We start from the raw sequence: 15,449 nt of genomic DNA on the forward strand, positions 1-15,449 counted from the left end.
CTTTCACAACATAAGGAACAAGAGAATTTGTACTGCACGACAATACTGGAATAACCTATATCAGATTGTTTGCCACCTGGGGAGGGAGGGAGACTTTGGATTGCAAAAGGTCAGAAAGCAATTTTTAAAAAATGTTTCTATATGCAATTGACAAAAAAAAAAATAGAGGAAGAAGGACAATTCAGGCCACAGTGACCTCACCAGGAGCAGCGACCATTTCTAAGGCCTTTCTTTGTTGTTTGTTTTTTCCCTAGGCATCCTAGAATACATTTCCAAACAGGTCTTGTGGATGCCCATCTCTACTGCCTGAAGAAGTATGTTGTAGATTTCCTGGTTGAAAACAAGTAAGTCTTGGGGGGAAAGGATGGAAAGGTATTCAGATTTGGAGTTTTTAATAATAGGTAATTGTTAGCATTTACATAGCACTTTAAAATGTGCAATCACTTTACAAATTTCACATTTGATCCTCACAGCAACCCTGAAGGGGAAGGTCACACAGCCTGTAGTGTCTAAAGCCAGATCCAAACTCCATTCTTCCTGACCTCAGATTTAGTGCTTTCTCTCGTGCACTGACTTTTAGGTTAAAATATTACTTAGATACAGCCCATAGGTTCCTGCTCAGTTTGTTTAAAAGTAAAATCTGTCCTTGCATTAGATCAGGGGAAATCCTGGGGACCTCTGGAGTCTCCCTGTGGTAAATGTAGAGTCATTTGGAGGGCCAATTCTAAGAAGGGAAGGCAAGGAGATAAGGAAATGCCTTGGCCACAAGGAGTCATCTGAGCTGAGCTTCCAAACCAGCTAGGGATTCCTGGGAAGTGAGCAGAGAACAACCTTGAGTGAGGGACAGCAGGGTAACTGGTTCTGTTTTTCTTGTGTAACCCCAGGACTTAGCACAGTTGCTGGATAAATGATTGTTGATTGATTAAGCCTATTTGGCCCAACCATAGTGTATATAAAGGAGACTAGTATGTAATAAGCCTGCAGAGGTCAACTGGAGCCAAAGCTTTTAATGCTAGAGGGATAGAATTAGGAGCTTCTGGATCCCTTGAGTTGGTTGTGTGACAAGGTCAAAGAGGGTACAGCCTGGCAGCAAGGACTCCCATGAAGAGGCTGTTATGATAGAATGGGACTTCAGGGGCTACCAAAGTCATAATTGAGGATTTTGTTTTGGATGAAGGAGAGAAGAGGATAAGGTGAGGTTGAAGGGCAGGTCCCTTTCATTCCATTGAGTCGCCTTGCAGTATGGCTCTGTGCTCTTCTCTTCTTCCCAGGATTCTATAGGCTTGTTTGGACCTTTTTCTGTTCTTTAACAAACTCACCTTGGGGCCTTCGTCATTGTCTCTGGGAAAGGATAGCCATCAAAAAGAGAGGGCATTTTCTAGGAGTTTGTGAAAGAGAAGGAAGAGTTCAGAGGATAGCTTAAGGGGTCAGCTGAGAATATTTTAAGGATGGGGGAGATCCAAGAGTGTTTGTAGACAGCAATAAAGGAATGTGGAGACAGATTGAAGATTAGTGGGGGAGGGAGATAATTAAGGGGGTAGAAATAAGAGGAGATAGGATCAAGGGCATATTTAGAGGAGCTGGCCTTGGCAAAGAGAAGTCTACCAAAGTATGGGAGATGATGTTGGGAGGTAGAGAAAGTGAGAGAGCTCATAGTGAACTGCTTCAATTTTCTTAGTAACATATGAGGCAAGATTCTCTATTAAAAGAATGAGAAGAGGAGGGAGTGGGAGAGTTGAGGAGAGGTTTATAACAGCCACTGAGGAGAATGAGATAATGAGTTAATTAGGGAGGAATAGGATCATCTTCCTATAGTGAGGGCCTACTTGATATTGATAATAATTTGTGGTGGGCCCAAGCTATGAGGTTGTATGTATGACATCTACCGGTGCTATCATGGAGGGAAGGAACTAGTGAGAGGAATCCATCATTGTGCTTTCCTAAGGCCTGAGTGAAAGGGATTCTAGAACCTAGGATGTCATATTAGTCTGATTAACTGTAGGGTCAAGACAGAGAAGGAAAGCTGGATTTGGGGTGAGCTAGGAGAAGAGGGAGGGGGCTAAAGATCACTGTAAGAACAAAGAATGGGTAAGGGAAGGGAAGGAGAGGAAAAGAGGAAATGCCAGGAGATGGCAGCTGGGAAAAGGATTTTCCAAATGCTGGATCATGGAAGTACAGCACTTGGCAGGGTGGGAGCAGTGATTGTCCCTGTGGGCTGCTGAGGTAGTGTGAAGAAGTCCCTCATGGGGAACTGGGAGGCCTAGGTGTTTAAGGGAACATCTGCCTGTGTCTAAGTCTTCTACCATAAGAGCTTGGTTGGGGCAGAGAGAGGGGAGATAATAGGCCACCAGAACTGGAATGGGTGATTAATATGGATAGAGTGAATCTCAGAGATGAGTGATGACAGCAGAGGGAATATCTAGAAGGAACAGTGAGGAGCAGGAAGTATACAGACTCCTCCTCTATAAGAGCAGGGGCTGGGGGGGCAGGTTGAGAGAAGGTACAACCGGTAAAGAAAATTCTAGGCAGGATCTCATTGTCTAAACTGAAGGGAAATTTGTTAGACAGAAAGGAATTCTAGAGACCATGATGGCAAGGACAGTTAGTGAGGGGCTGTGGCAAACCAAGAATGGAAGTCATTGGGAGAGAGAGAATACAATGGGCAAGTTGGGGAGGAAGGCCATTAATTCTTAGGCAGCCAACATTCAGTCACTGAGACTGGGAAAGTCAAGGTGAGGAGAGGACCTGTGGGAGAGGAAAGGGGTTTCTCCACTGATAACAGGCAAGACTTGTTCCTAATTTATGGTGATGTGACAAGACATTAAGGTGATGCAAAAAATGAAGACTTGTCAGTAAAAATAAGATTTTTTTTTTTTAAAAAAGGAAGTGAGTCTTGCCTTGCCTTGCCTCAAGCCTCCTTGTGGTGCTCACAGAGCCAGGAGCCTGACTGAGCATTTCTGATATGCCTATGCTTATCAAATAACCCACTACACCAATGAGGTAGATCATGGAAGTTCACAAGCACAAAAGGATTCCCCCAGCCTCTGGCACTTCAGTGCCTGATTTCATCCATTTAAGTTACTCCTTCCACTGACAGGGTAAAACTCCTTGGGAAATGGTTTTCTTGAGCTGTGACAGCAGAAGAATGCACATGTATTAGAGGCCAGCCTCTCTTGTTGGGCCTCTGCCCCCTTTGTTAAGCCAGACTGAAACCAACTTTTCTAACCCAGTAGCACCTGCACAAGTTTGCCTTCTGAGCTGATTTCTATGCCATGAGGAAGAACAGCTGTTAATTAAAGGAGCTACTCTCAAATGAGGTGTGGCCTGCCCCCCTCTAGATACCTCCCATTAGGGAGGCCATGCTTGGCAAATTTCCAAGCAAGGTAGGAGGGAACTCCAAGGGAGCATGTGAGGAATTAAATTGAGGTCTCTGTTCTGAAGGGATGCTCCTGGCCAAGTCTGGAGGCCCCAGTGCTTTGCCCAGTACTGGCCATATCATACTGATTGCAACAAGTGAGGGGCAATATACTACTCTGCTAACCAGAAAGGATGATCACATGTGTCTCCAGGACAGTTTTTTTAATGTCGTGTGGCTGCCAAGTTGAGGTAGGAACAGCTGTCTAAGGCAAAACATAAGAATTTTGCTGGTGTTTCGTAGAAACAGTTGTGTTCTGTGAGCTGTACTAATGTGTGGTTGGGAGCTCCACCAGAGTGCTGGGCCTTACCTGGACACCACAGGCCATTGTAGTAAGGTTTGTGGAGCCTTTCCTGTCCCTTCTTGCAGAATTCTATAAGAAGCAAGGGCTGACTCCCCCCCCACCCCACCCCCACCTCTTTCTTTTTATCTTCAGCACTTAGCACAGTGCCTGGCGCATATTTGGAGCTTAAAGGTTTGTCAACTGCCTCTCTGAGATAGGTGCTATAATTATCCCCATTTTACAGATGAGGAAACTGAAAGGAGAGCTTGCACACTTTGTATCTAAGTGTCTAAGGCAGGATTCAAACCCATTTTCCTAATTCCACATCCTACATACTCTGCTATCTTGTGGCACCCTTCCTGGTAAGATTTAATTGAGTAGATGGATGAATTAACAAGTGAAAACCTGCATTTTTGGCCCATTTATCAGGGGCCTGTGTGCAGAAGGGTCAAAGACCAATGATGCAGACTCCTAGCCTACAAGCAGCCTCCAGTTGGCCAGGAGAACCAGAAAACCATGGAGAGCAGGATCAGTCTTTATATTACAGAAGGGCACAGTGCTCTGGGAAGTCACTTGGCTATCATGGAGGAGGGTTCTCTGGATTTGGACCTTGAAAGGCAGACAGGTAGGTCATTGCAAGCACAAGAGTAGTTGGGAAGATGCTGGGGGGATACAGAGGTTGACAAGAAGTCCAGTTGGGCTGGAGCATAGAGGACAGGAATGGTATGAGAGAAAGACAGAGCAGGTCACTCCAGGCCCTCTCTGAGCAAAAGTGCCTAGGTGGGGCAGAGATCCATTTGTGCTTAGAGCAAGGAGTTCATATGCAAAGGATCAAGACTGGGTTTGGAGGGCCTCAGGACTTCTGAGAAGCCTAAAAGGCTGGCGGAGTAGTTGGGCCCCTGCCTTGTAGCCTTTGGGGACTCAGAAAGCAGTTTGGAGCAGGAGAGGAAGGACTAGGAGTGGATTGGCTTCTTCCAGGTCTTCCTATAGGTTTGTCACAAACAACCCTTCACTGTACCCCTTGAGGAAGTGTCTTACCTGAACCTTAAATACCAGAGGCCAGATTACTTTACCAGGAAATCTGAGGCATTAAGGTGTATAGTGACAGTATGGACCCAAGAACTGTCCCCTCTCTGTCACGAATGGTACATGTCCCCTATGTAAAATGGGGCAAATCTCTTTCTCCTTGGGCTTCACATTCTTTCTCTATAAAATGTAAAACTTCAGCCCCAGCTCTGAGAGTCTCTGATTGTCAGCTTTCTAAGACACTGTGGGAAAAAGTACTTGCACTGGAGTCCAAGATCCTGAGTTCAAATCCCATCTCATATACATACTACCTGAGTGACCTTGGGAAATTCTCTATAGGTTCCCAGTTCCCTCATCTGTAAATTGGGGAGTTAGACTAAATAGCCAATCCTACAGTTGTGATCCTGCCATTCAGTGACAACCTTTGAAATGCTCTGACCCACTCAGGAGATTGGATCCAGAGAGGACAGGGACAATGATCTCTTGTGCCGCCGTCAAGTCAAAACTTTTCAAAGGCACACATGTTGGGGTAACAGGAGGAGTTTAGAGTCCACACCCCACACCCTTCCCACCCTCCTCTGCCTGGGACTCCTGACTGACACTGGTGGGCAGCTGCCTGGAGCCTGAGGCTTCCCCCCAAACAGGGGTCTCAGTGCATTGCTGTTCCTTCTCCTCCTTCCTGCAGTGAGCCTCAGTACTACTAACACTGTATCTTTAGAGAGACCTTGAAGAGTTTGCCAAAAAGAAAAACCCACAGGGGGAAAAGAGGGTATCACAGAATGCTCTAGCCCAAATCCTTAGCTTTTAAGTTGGTGCCTTGTAATCTAAATTTCCTGTTTACCACACCAGATTAAATCTGTTTTCTTTGAAGGCAAAAAAAAAAAAAAGAGTGAGAAGAAAGTTGAGGGTGTGGCTTTGCATTCCCATTCCCTTTCTCATTATTGTCCCGTTGGGAAAGGGTCTGTCTGTTTCTAAAGGAAACTCTCTGTGTGGGCCAGGCCTCAGTGCCCCCCACTGAAGCTGGAGGAAGAGGACTCCCAGCTGTTCAAGCCCCTTTGCTTTGGGGCAGACCTTTGGGAGATCAAATCAAGTATCTGAACCAGGGTGGAAAGTGTGGGGTTGCCTTTTTGTATCATTTAATTCTCAGAAGAGACCAAATAAATAGGAGCCGATGCTTCTAGTGGATGGTCATGCCAAGGATGGGAGTGAGTCAGGAAGCAAGGGCCAGTTCTCAGACTAAGACTCTGAGCATGAGAAATGGCAAAAATCTTGGAGATTGGAGAACTATTCAAATTATCAGACGATTTTCCAGATGTTTCTGGGAAATGTTAGTGGGTAGTTAACTCAGGCATCCATATGAAGAGAAAAATGCTTTATGATTCCCCAAGCCTTACTTAGAATAAGATATTCCTGAGGTGACTCCCCTTTATTCAGTAAGCAGAGGTGCAGATTAACCCAGATCCAGGTGTCCATTCTACTGCCAGGGAGACCAGGAGCTATGGGGCCCTCTTCACCTCTATTATTCCTCTCGACCAGTCTTTGCCAGGGAATATTCTATATTCTATATGACTCAGAGCCTGTCAAGACCTTTTACAAAGTCTCTTCCAAGAGGATGAGACCCAGGCTAGCCAAAATTCAGACTTTACCTATTCCCCTCCCCAGGCCAGCTCATTGCCTTTGGGCTTGGTGTATGGGAATCCTCTCTCTGCCTCCTCAGCCATTTGAAATTTCTGCCTTTTTTGGTCTCATTTAATGAGAAACATTTGTGTTGGGAGTGCATCCTTCATTGTGTTCCACTGGTCCCCACTCACTGAAAGCTAATGAGGGGCAGAGTTGGAAAGGGGGGAAACTGAAGTTTCCAGGACTATAAAAACAGGATGAGGGGCAGCCAGACCCAAGTACCTCTCTGGTACTGGCATTTTAATTTACTGTGGCTGTAAATGCCATTTCCCCAGTTCCCCAAGACTGATCTATTTGTCTGAGTTGGATCTTATTTCCTGGTCTTCATTCCCATAATATTAAAATCTGTCCTGGAGAAGAAGCAAGAGAGACTGACCTTTATATGCAGCCCAAGAGCTCACAGGGAATCTCTTCTGGGTACTTGGATTCATCTGACACCCAGGAAAATCCCAAGCTGTGCCCCCTCCAGTCTAGAATGGCTTCCTGGCCTGCAACAATACCACCACAGCTTTTGGGTCCTGTGGCTGCTCAGTTCCCCAGGAGTAAGGAACACCAAGGAACAATTTAGAGGGTTCGTTGGGAACTACTTTTCAAGTACACACATAGCGTAGGATAGCCGCTTGCCCCCACCCATCTTTAGGCTTCAGTTTTGGGTAGGAAGAGGCTAAAATGGGAGGCCCAATGTGAAGAAGTCCTTCACTTGGGAGAACCTTCATGTCCCTAATTGGAACAATTTCAAGCTTCACTTGCCCTTTGCTGTGGCCCTGAACAGAAAAGGGAAGAACCCTGGGCAGCCCTCCCACTCCATCCCATTTTATGCTGGCTTCTTAAAAAAGACATGAAGAGAAAAAATTAGAACCTGGCCTCTTATTAATCCCTCACTCAGTCTTAACATTGGAAGATGCCAGGCATGTTCCATGTTCACACAGCATGGTGGGAGCCCAAGCTAAACAGGGAACCAATGCAGTTTTCTCCTGGACTTCTGCTCTGGACACTCCTGTGGGCCTGGAGCCAGCCAGGGGACATATCTGCCCATGACCTTTCCCCAGGGTATTAGAATGCATGTCTCTCCCTTCCCTAGTGATTTGAAGCATTTTATCTCATAATTGCAAGGGTAGGGAGGGCTCCAGTCTTTTTATCCAAGGTGGCATTGAACCAAATGAAAATTCCCCAATTGAGGAATTTTTAAAATTTTATTTATTTTTAAAATATTTTATTTTCCCAACTACATGTAATAATTTTTAAAATATATTTCCCAAAATTAGAAGATCCAAATTATCTCCCTCCCTCCTCTCCCCCTCCATTGGGGAATGTTTAACCAAATAAATAAAAATAGGATACAACATAGATGGTATTAATTTGTGGTTTTCTGAGTCAGTGTGTGGCTGCAGGCAGAGATCTATTTCTATGGGAGTTGAGACCTCTACTCTGGTCCAGTGCCCTTCTGCACCCCATCTCCCTGCAGATTTAGACACTTGCTCAGGGCTTCCCAGCACAGCCCATTCCATTTCTCAACAGCCTTTTCTCTTTAGAAACTTAGCCAGAGTGGAGCCTTTGGTAGTTTCATTCTCTGGAGGTAAAGAAGCCTGCTCCCTGTTCAGGTCAGTGGGAGTTCTCTTTCCCAGGTAGTATGTCTATCAGCTCCTGAGGGTGGGGATGGACTATTATTGGGGGGGGGGGGAGGTTCTCAGCACCTGCCCCTCGTTTTAGTGCCTTTAGCTCTTGACAACTGCCTCTTGGTTGATTGATTAACTTCCTGCTATTTTCAAAGACATATACTGTTGTGGAATTTTCTATTAAACCAGGTGAGAGGAAACCACAAGTCACTTAGAGTAAGGAAGGAAGGAGATTTATTATTACATATGCACATGCAAACCCAGATGCAATCTTTCCTCAAAGTTCTGGGCCCCAAGTTTAGGGGCTCCAGCTATTTTATACACAATCAATTGGAGAGAGTTTCCAGAGGTTACATGCACAATGGTTTCCATGCCGGGCAAGTACAGGGGGTTACATGATTGAAGACACTTACAGTAAAGGGGGGGGTTACACGATTGGATATAAAAGGGGGAGCCACCCTGCATCCTGTTACAGTATTGTTTCAAGGGGAGGTGGCTTCAGGCTTGTATAATCCTTAGTATGATACAGATAGTATAAGTCCAGAACGTCAGTTCATTATGGATTTGTCAGGTCACAGCATAGAAAGTAGCAGTGCCCTATGAAGTAGAACTACTTGCTTTGCTCTTTTGGAGTTCCAGCAGGTGCAGGGGAAGGAGGGGCTATTGGTCACCCTGTTTGTAGCAACTTCTGTATGTGTTAGCCTTGCAAAGCCAGTCCTTAGAGCATAAGGGGTTCCCTAAAGGGGGAGACCTAAAGATTTTCCACTACAACACAGGCCTTGCCCTTACAGAAGGATGGGTCTGAAATAATGGGATGGGACATAAGAGAGAAGTGGGGGCTTCCCCCACCCCCATCCCCAAGCAGAGACTAAATGGCTACTTGTCTGATGTGCTTTTAATAGGAGGTTCCTTTTCAGGTACAAGACAGACTAGGTGAGCAATCTAGGCCCTACACCATTCACAGACAGTTCTATAGTATAGATTCTATAGTAATATGAAATCCACAAAAAATCTCTAGGAGAATTTGAGGAAGAGGCTAGCAGTTGAGCAGTAAAAAAAAATTAAGCATTTTCTGTCTGTCAGGCACTGTGCTAAGCCCTGGGAATATGAAGAAAGGCCAAAGAGTCCCTGCCCTTGAAGAGTCTGCAGTCTAATGGGAGAGACAGCATGCAAAAAACTATATACAAATAAGATGTATATAGGATAGGTAGGAAATAATCAACAGAGGGAAGGTACTGGAATTAAAAAAGACTTCCTGAAGAAGGAAGGATTTTAGCAGGGACTTGAAGAAAGCCAGGAGGTAGAGATTGAGGAAGGCTTCTTGTAGAAACTGAGGCCCAGGTTGGACCTTGAGAGAAAAGATGTCAACAATTGAAAATGGAGAGGGTGGCAGCCAGGGCATGTGGAACATTCTAAAAATATGCTGAATCTGGGAGATCCGAAGTATGGTGGTGCTCTTGTTAAAAGCAGGGGAGGTAAGGAGGGGCAGAAGAATAATGAGATCTGTTTTGGACATTTGAAATTTGAGATGCCATTGGAACATTCACTTTGGGCTGCTTGATAGGCAATAATGTGGGCCTGGAGGTCAGGGGAGAGGTTAGGACTAGACATTTGGATCTGAATCACCTGCACAGAGATGGTCATTGAGCCCAAGGAAGCTGGTGAGATCACCTAGTGAGAATATAGAAGAAAAAGAGAAAATGGTCTAGGATAGATCCCTCAGAGTGTGGGCCTGACCTGGATAAAGACCCAGCAATGGAGACTGAGAAGGAGTGTCAGTACAGGGAGGAAAAGGAGCAAGAGAGATACCCAGAGAGATTCTAGGAGAACGTCATCAACAGAATCAGGTGCTGTATAAGGCTTAAGAAGGATGTGTTTGATGTAAAATTCAGTGGAATTCCTCATTGGCTATGGGAGGGGGGTGGGAGAAGGGGAGGGAAAGAATATGATACATATAACCATGGGAAAATATTCTAAATTAATTAAACGAAAGAAGGACATGTTTGAAAAAAGTTTATTGATGAGATCATTGGTAGTTTTGGGGGCAAATGGTGAAGGGAGAGCAGGTAGAGATGAGTAAAATGGACAGCTTTTTCAAGAAATTAGCTAAGAAGGCAAAGATATAGAGGAGGTAGGATATGCATGAGAATTTTCCAGGGAAGGGAGATATGTTTGTACGCAGCAGGAAACTAGCCATGAGGTAAGAAGAGATTGAAAGTCAGAGTGGGAGCAGTCTGCTGGAACAGAGTGAAGGAAAAGGATCAGGGGTATAAGGCCAAGATTTGGCCTTGACAAAGAGCAGGGCCACCTCTCCACCTAAACTGGAAGTAAAAGAGGAGGAATCCAGGGCATGATGCTAGGGAGATAGGGAGAAGAGGAACCCCCCAGGGAGTGGCTCTAGTAGAAGGCAAGTTAGAAACAGGGCAAGGGGAGGAATAGGAAGCTCAGGGACAAGAGAGAATGAGGTAAGACTTGACTTTTAACCCAGCTGAATTTCCAGATGGTCACCACTCCTAAAGCATGGGCTTGCCTTTGGCACTCCTTCAAGTAGTTTCAGGACATTCCCTATCCCCTCTTTACGGGCTACTGATCCATTACTCCTCAGCCCCATGTACTGCCCAGGCTGCCCCCAGGCCTGCAGTGCTCTCACTCTTTACTCTTTAAGGAAACAGTTCAAGTACTCCTCCTCCAGACTGACTCTCCCTGGGATAAATGACCTCTCCCCTTCCTTACTGAGTTGGTTTTGTATGTATTCTGTATTTTGTTTATTTCTGGATGTGTTATATTCCACCCCCAGAAGAAAGCCTGGAGAAGGAAAACAGGGAGAGCTGGGAATGGGGAACAGGGGATAGAAAAGAAGCATTTTATTAAGTGCCTACTATGTGCCAGGCAATGTGCTAATAAGCTATTTGTTTCTCACAACAATACTGTGAGGTAAGCTATTATTATCCCCATTTTGAAAACTAAGGTAGATGGAGATGAAGTGACATGCCCAGGGTCACTTGACTAATAAGTGAGGTCAGATTTGAATTCTGCTCTTCTTGACTCCAGGCCCAGCACCTGGGTGGAAATTATGGCTGCCACTTATTTCCTCGGTGACCTTAGGCTAATCCCTTTCCCTCACTGGGATTGTTTCCTCATCTTTAAAATAAGGGGTTTACTCAAATCTGGTCTCACACTTCCCAGCTGTGTGACCCTGGGCAAGTCACTTGTCTCCCATTGCCTATCCTTACCACTCTTCTGCCTTGGAGCCAATACACAGTATTGACCCCAAGATGGAAGGTAAAGGTTTAATAAAAAATAAAATAAAATAAGGGGTTTAAGGGTACAGTGGATGAAGAGGCAGGCCTGAAACCAGGAAGATCTGGGTTCAAATTCAGCCTTAGACACTTCCTAGCTGTGACCCTGGGCAAGTCACTTAAACCCAGTTGCCTAGCCCTTACTGCAGTTCTGCCTATCAAACATTCTAAGACAGAAGGTAATGTTTTTTTTTTTAATAGTAATAAAATGGGGGGGGGGTGTTATGTTAGTGACATCCACATTCCCTTTTTCCTTAGAATCTATAAAGTCTTAAATATCACAAATCAAGCCATTTGTCCCGCCATAGAAGACAGAGAAGAACATGTTGGTTGCAGGAGAAAGAGGAAGATTTAATGGTAAAGAGAAAGGCAGAGAGGGGAGGGATGACTCTTTGTCACCACCTTGTCACACTCAAGGACCTAGACTTGTGTGAGACTCAGCCCAAGGAGGGTTGAGGTGGGGCCCCCACCTGACATTTCCAGAGTGTCTGAGTAGGGTTGCTCACCACCCAGGCAGCTTGTCCTTAGGCAGTTGGAGATAGAAGATTGTTGTACTTTCCGGCTATGATTTCTTCTTAGGTTGCTGAAAATGAGTGTTGGGGATTCTGAACAGAGGGGACTTTTCTGAGGTGAATTCCCCTTGGCTGAGGCCTCTGGCTCCCCCTTCCCACTACAGTCAGAAGAATAAAGCCTCTTTCATGGTCTTAATGAACTTCTTGGGAATGTTTTTGCTGTACTTCCTGGGGATCATTCCTTGTACACCGGGGCTGCCCCCTACCCAGCCTTACCATGTAGCTGGCTTGCCCTGTGGAGCAGAGACAGCCCAGGGACACTTCAGATGCTAGTACTTTCTAGTATGTCAGCGAACAGAGGCGGATGGACTTCCCCATGATGCCATTTCCTCCTCTGCTGGGCTATTCGACACAGAAGTCTCCCCACCCCCCAAGCCCTGCTGAAGCCTGCCTATCTTGGATTGTCCCCATGGTGCTTGTCGGTCTGGGAGGGAGGATCAGACTTTGTAGAAAGTCCCTGCTGATGGGCTATAACTGGGCCAACTCTGCAAAGTTTAGCATCCAGGCCCTGGCAGAGATGACACAGGGTGAGGATCGTCTCAATACTGTCAGAGCTTCCCTGCCACTGCCCAAATGAACAGCAGATGGCCAGCTCCCCGGGAGCCAGTGTAGTCCTCTTTGGTCTATAAGAGGCAGCTGAGGGTCTGCCAAGTCTCCTAGTGCCAGTTGACCCCTGTCTCCACTTGTGGCACCGTTGAAGGAACAGAGCCTTGGCACAAAGCACACATTATTGGAGTAACTGAGTGTGACACCATTGACTTTAATAGTGCAGATGCTTCTAAATCATACTGGCGTTTGGAGACTCCAGCATTTCAAAATTGTGGAACAAACCGAGCCAATTGGCTCATCAGCTGGAGTGATTCTGGGAAGTCAAGCAGAGCATTTAGAGATTAAGGGGGAGAAGGGAGGATGCTATATATTTCTGACTAAAGCACAGAGTGGATAAATGGAGGCCTTCCCACCTCACCCAGGGAGACTGTACTCATGAGGGTCTCTCATATCAGGCCCCTTCCACATGCAGCGTCCTGGCCCACCCCAGGGGGAGCTAGATCAAGTGCTCAGGGATGCCTCATGCTTGGCTCTTGTTTCTTCCTAGGTCAATCACATCCATCCGGAGTGAGCTGATTCCATACCTAGTCAGGAAACAGTTCTCCTCACCTTCCTCACTACAGGGACGAATTGAAAAAGAACGGACCCCAGAGAAGAAAGACCAGAAGTCCATAGGTTAGTACAGAAACCCCTGTGTGGGCAACAGAGACAAGGCCAGGTCTGCTGCTGAACCCCTAACAGTGACCCAGGGCTTTTGACTCTGGCTTTTAAGTGGGCTCTCCTGAGGGACTTGGGCCATAACTCCCCTAGCCATTGCTCACATTTTTGCAGGCTGAGTCAATCATGGAGTAGGGCCTAGTTAAGGCTGGGGACGCCAGTGCCCTCAGAGAACTTTCTCCCAGCCCCAGTGACAAATCCTAGGGATTAGACTGCTGTGTCCATCATTCTGGCTGCCAATTTTTACAGTCTAGCCTTTGCTGAGCTCTCTGGGGTTTTCCCAGGTCTAATCAGGAAGGGGAAAACCTGTCAAGAACAAAGGAACCTACACAGTCTGCTGGGAGGTGGCCTCAGTCTCCACATAGACATATCAGACCAAGTCCTGTTGATGGCCTCCTTGCCTGCTGAATTTTCCCTCTTTGGGACTTGCTTTATTTCTTTAAATGGCTCTCCACCCATGTGAGAGTTGATTTTGTAACCTCCCTTTCTTAAAAAGGTAGAGAATGAAACTTTAGTTAGAGGTAGAGGTGGTAATGGACAGGCACAGGATGTAGGCTCAAATACTGTCTCCGGCACCTTCTATCCAAGTGGTCACAGGCAGGTCACTTGTATTGACATACTGATGACCTCACAGGAATGTTGTGGGGCTTCTGGGAATATGAGGAGCTCTTGACATTATTTCTCCCACCAGAAGGTAGGCTTGCGGGCAGTCTTACTGCCTAGAAGGGGGAAGAGAGGAGTTCTTGGTGAGCAGCCTGTGAGCCTCCCTCAGCTGACACCTTTTCCCTGCCTTCTCTTCCCTCTGCCCCCTCTCTTCTGAAGATATTTACAGCTTCATCAAGGACAGTGACCTGTTGACTGTAGAACCCCACAATACGTGTTGGAAAGACTGTCAAGGAAATGGGCAGGAAGTCTGTGCTGGAGGCCGAGTCAGCTGCTACGTCCATGTCATGAAGGGAGGGGTCTGCTTGAGAGTGAACACCCTGGGGCTATACATTGAGGCTAACAAGCAGGTAAGAGGATGAATCATTTGGCTCTGCTGAGAAGGGAGACAGGCTTGCCTGGCTTCTTCTCCTACTGCACTCCCAAACTCCAAGCAAGCAGGCAGGCAGGCAGGCATGTCAGGACAGGAGGGAGACCACCAGGAAGGACCAGAGCTGCTGAGCCCAGGCTGAGCTGAGGGGCTAGGGATCCATTGTTAGCTCCTGGGCCAAGCTGTGGGAACTACTGTCAGCTGCAAACTGTCAAACCTGTGAGCGCCAAGCTCTGGCACCCTGACTGCTTCCATGGAGGGTCTTGGCCCCACCCCCCATCCTCACCCCCTTGCTTGGCCAGGGCTCCTTGAACATGGAGAGAAGGAAGCAAGTATTAGCTCAATGTGTATGAAAATGCCTAACAGCCCAATGAGCTGCCTTAGGGAGTAGTGAGTTCTCTATCCTTTACTATGTTCAAGGCTCAAACGTCCTCTGAGATTCTCAGCTATCCAGGGCTGGGTCAGAGAGTCAGGGTAGTTGTCAACAGAAGGCTCTGACTAGTCCTAGAATTATAGAACTTAGAGTTCATTTAGTCCAACCCCTTTATTTTACATCTGAGGAAACTGAGGCCCAGAGAAGGGAAGTGACTCCTCTTCAGGTACTTGCACTACTATCATGTAGAAGAGAACTTCAGCATGTTCTGTTCAGGCTCTGAGTTTGGAACAAATGTGAGGAAACATTTAAGCTGCACAGTAGGAAGAATATATCAAAGCAAAGAGAGTGGCCCAAAGGGGAATGCACTGCTTTTGGGGAGGGGAGAGATTTTGAGCTCAGGTCCCAGGGTCTCTTCCAGCTCTGAAAGTTTCTCTGCAGAGTGGTTTGTAAACCTTAAGACTGGCAATCAGTGAGCCTTCCTTCTCCCTCACCTTGCTCTCCAGTCAGTTACTGGGCCTGGGCCTGGTCCCATCTCTGTGCTGTCCAAAGCCACACACACCCTATCTCGGTCCTGCCTGTGCTATTGCACTGGGCCTTGGCACTTCTGCTTTGTCCACCAAATAGAGTTCTCTCTCCTGAGCATGACATTCAAGAGCCTCCACCACCTTGAGGTACTTACATTTGGATGGGGAAAGACAACTCAAAAGAGGGAATCTGGGGAACCAGAAGATGGAAGTACTCATGCCAGAGAACATGGTGGCAAAGTTCTGAGTGGGATAGGCCTGGAGTTGGGGAGGTCCTGGGTTCAAATGTGGCCTCAGACTCTTCTTATATGGGTAACTGGAAAAATTACTCAACTCCCATTGCCTCATCCTTACTCTTC

At 46.5% G+C, this 15,449-nt stretch overlaps 1 protein-coding gene across 1 annotated transcript in view; it reads left to right on the top strand.

Moving 5' to 3' along the window:
* The window catches only part of EIF2B3 (eukaryotic translation initiation factor 2B subunit gamma), a 94,163-nt gene that overhangs the window by 56,426 nt on the left and 22,288 nt on the right, over positions 1–15,449 (top strand). The window contains exons 6-8 of the mRNA XM_044672345.1: positions 255–344; positions 12,988–13,115; positions 13,980–14,170. Of these exons, the coding sequence (XP_044528280.1) occupies positions 255–344; positions 12,988–13,115; positions 13,980–14,170 (409 nt within the window). The remainder of the gene's footprint in view (positions 1–254; positions 345–12,987; positions 13,116–13,979; positions 14,171–15,449) is intronic.

The sequence above is a fragment of the Gracilinanus agilis genome, chromosome 4 (assembly GCF_016433145.1).
Source record: "Gracilinanus agilis isolate LMUSP501 chromosome 4, AgileGrace, whole genome shotgun sequence".
Classification (NCBI taxonomy): Eukaryota; Metazoa; Chordata; class Mammalia; order Didelphimorphia; family Didelphidae; genus Gracilinanus; species Gracilinanus agilis.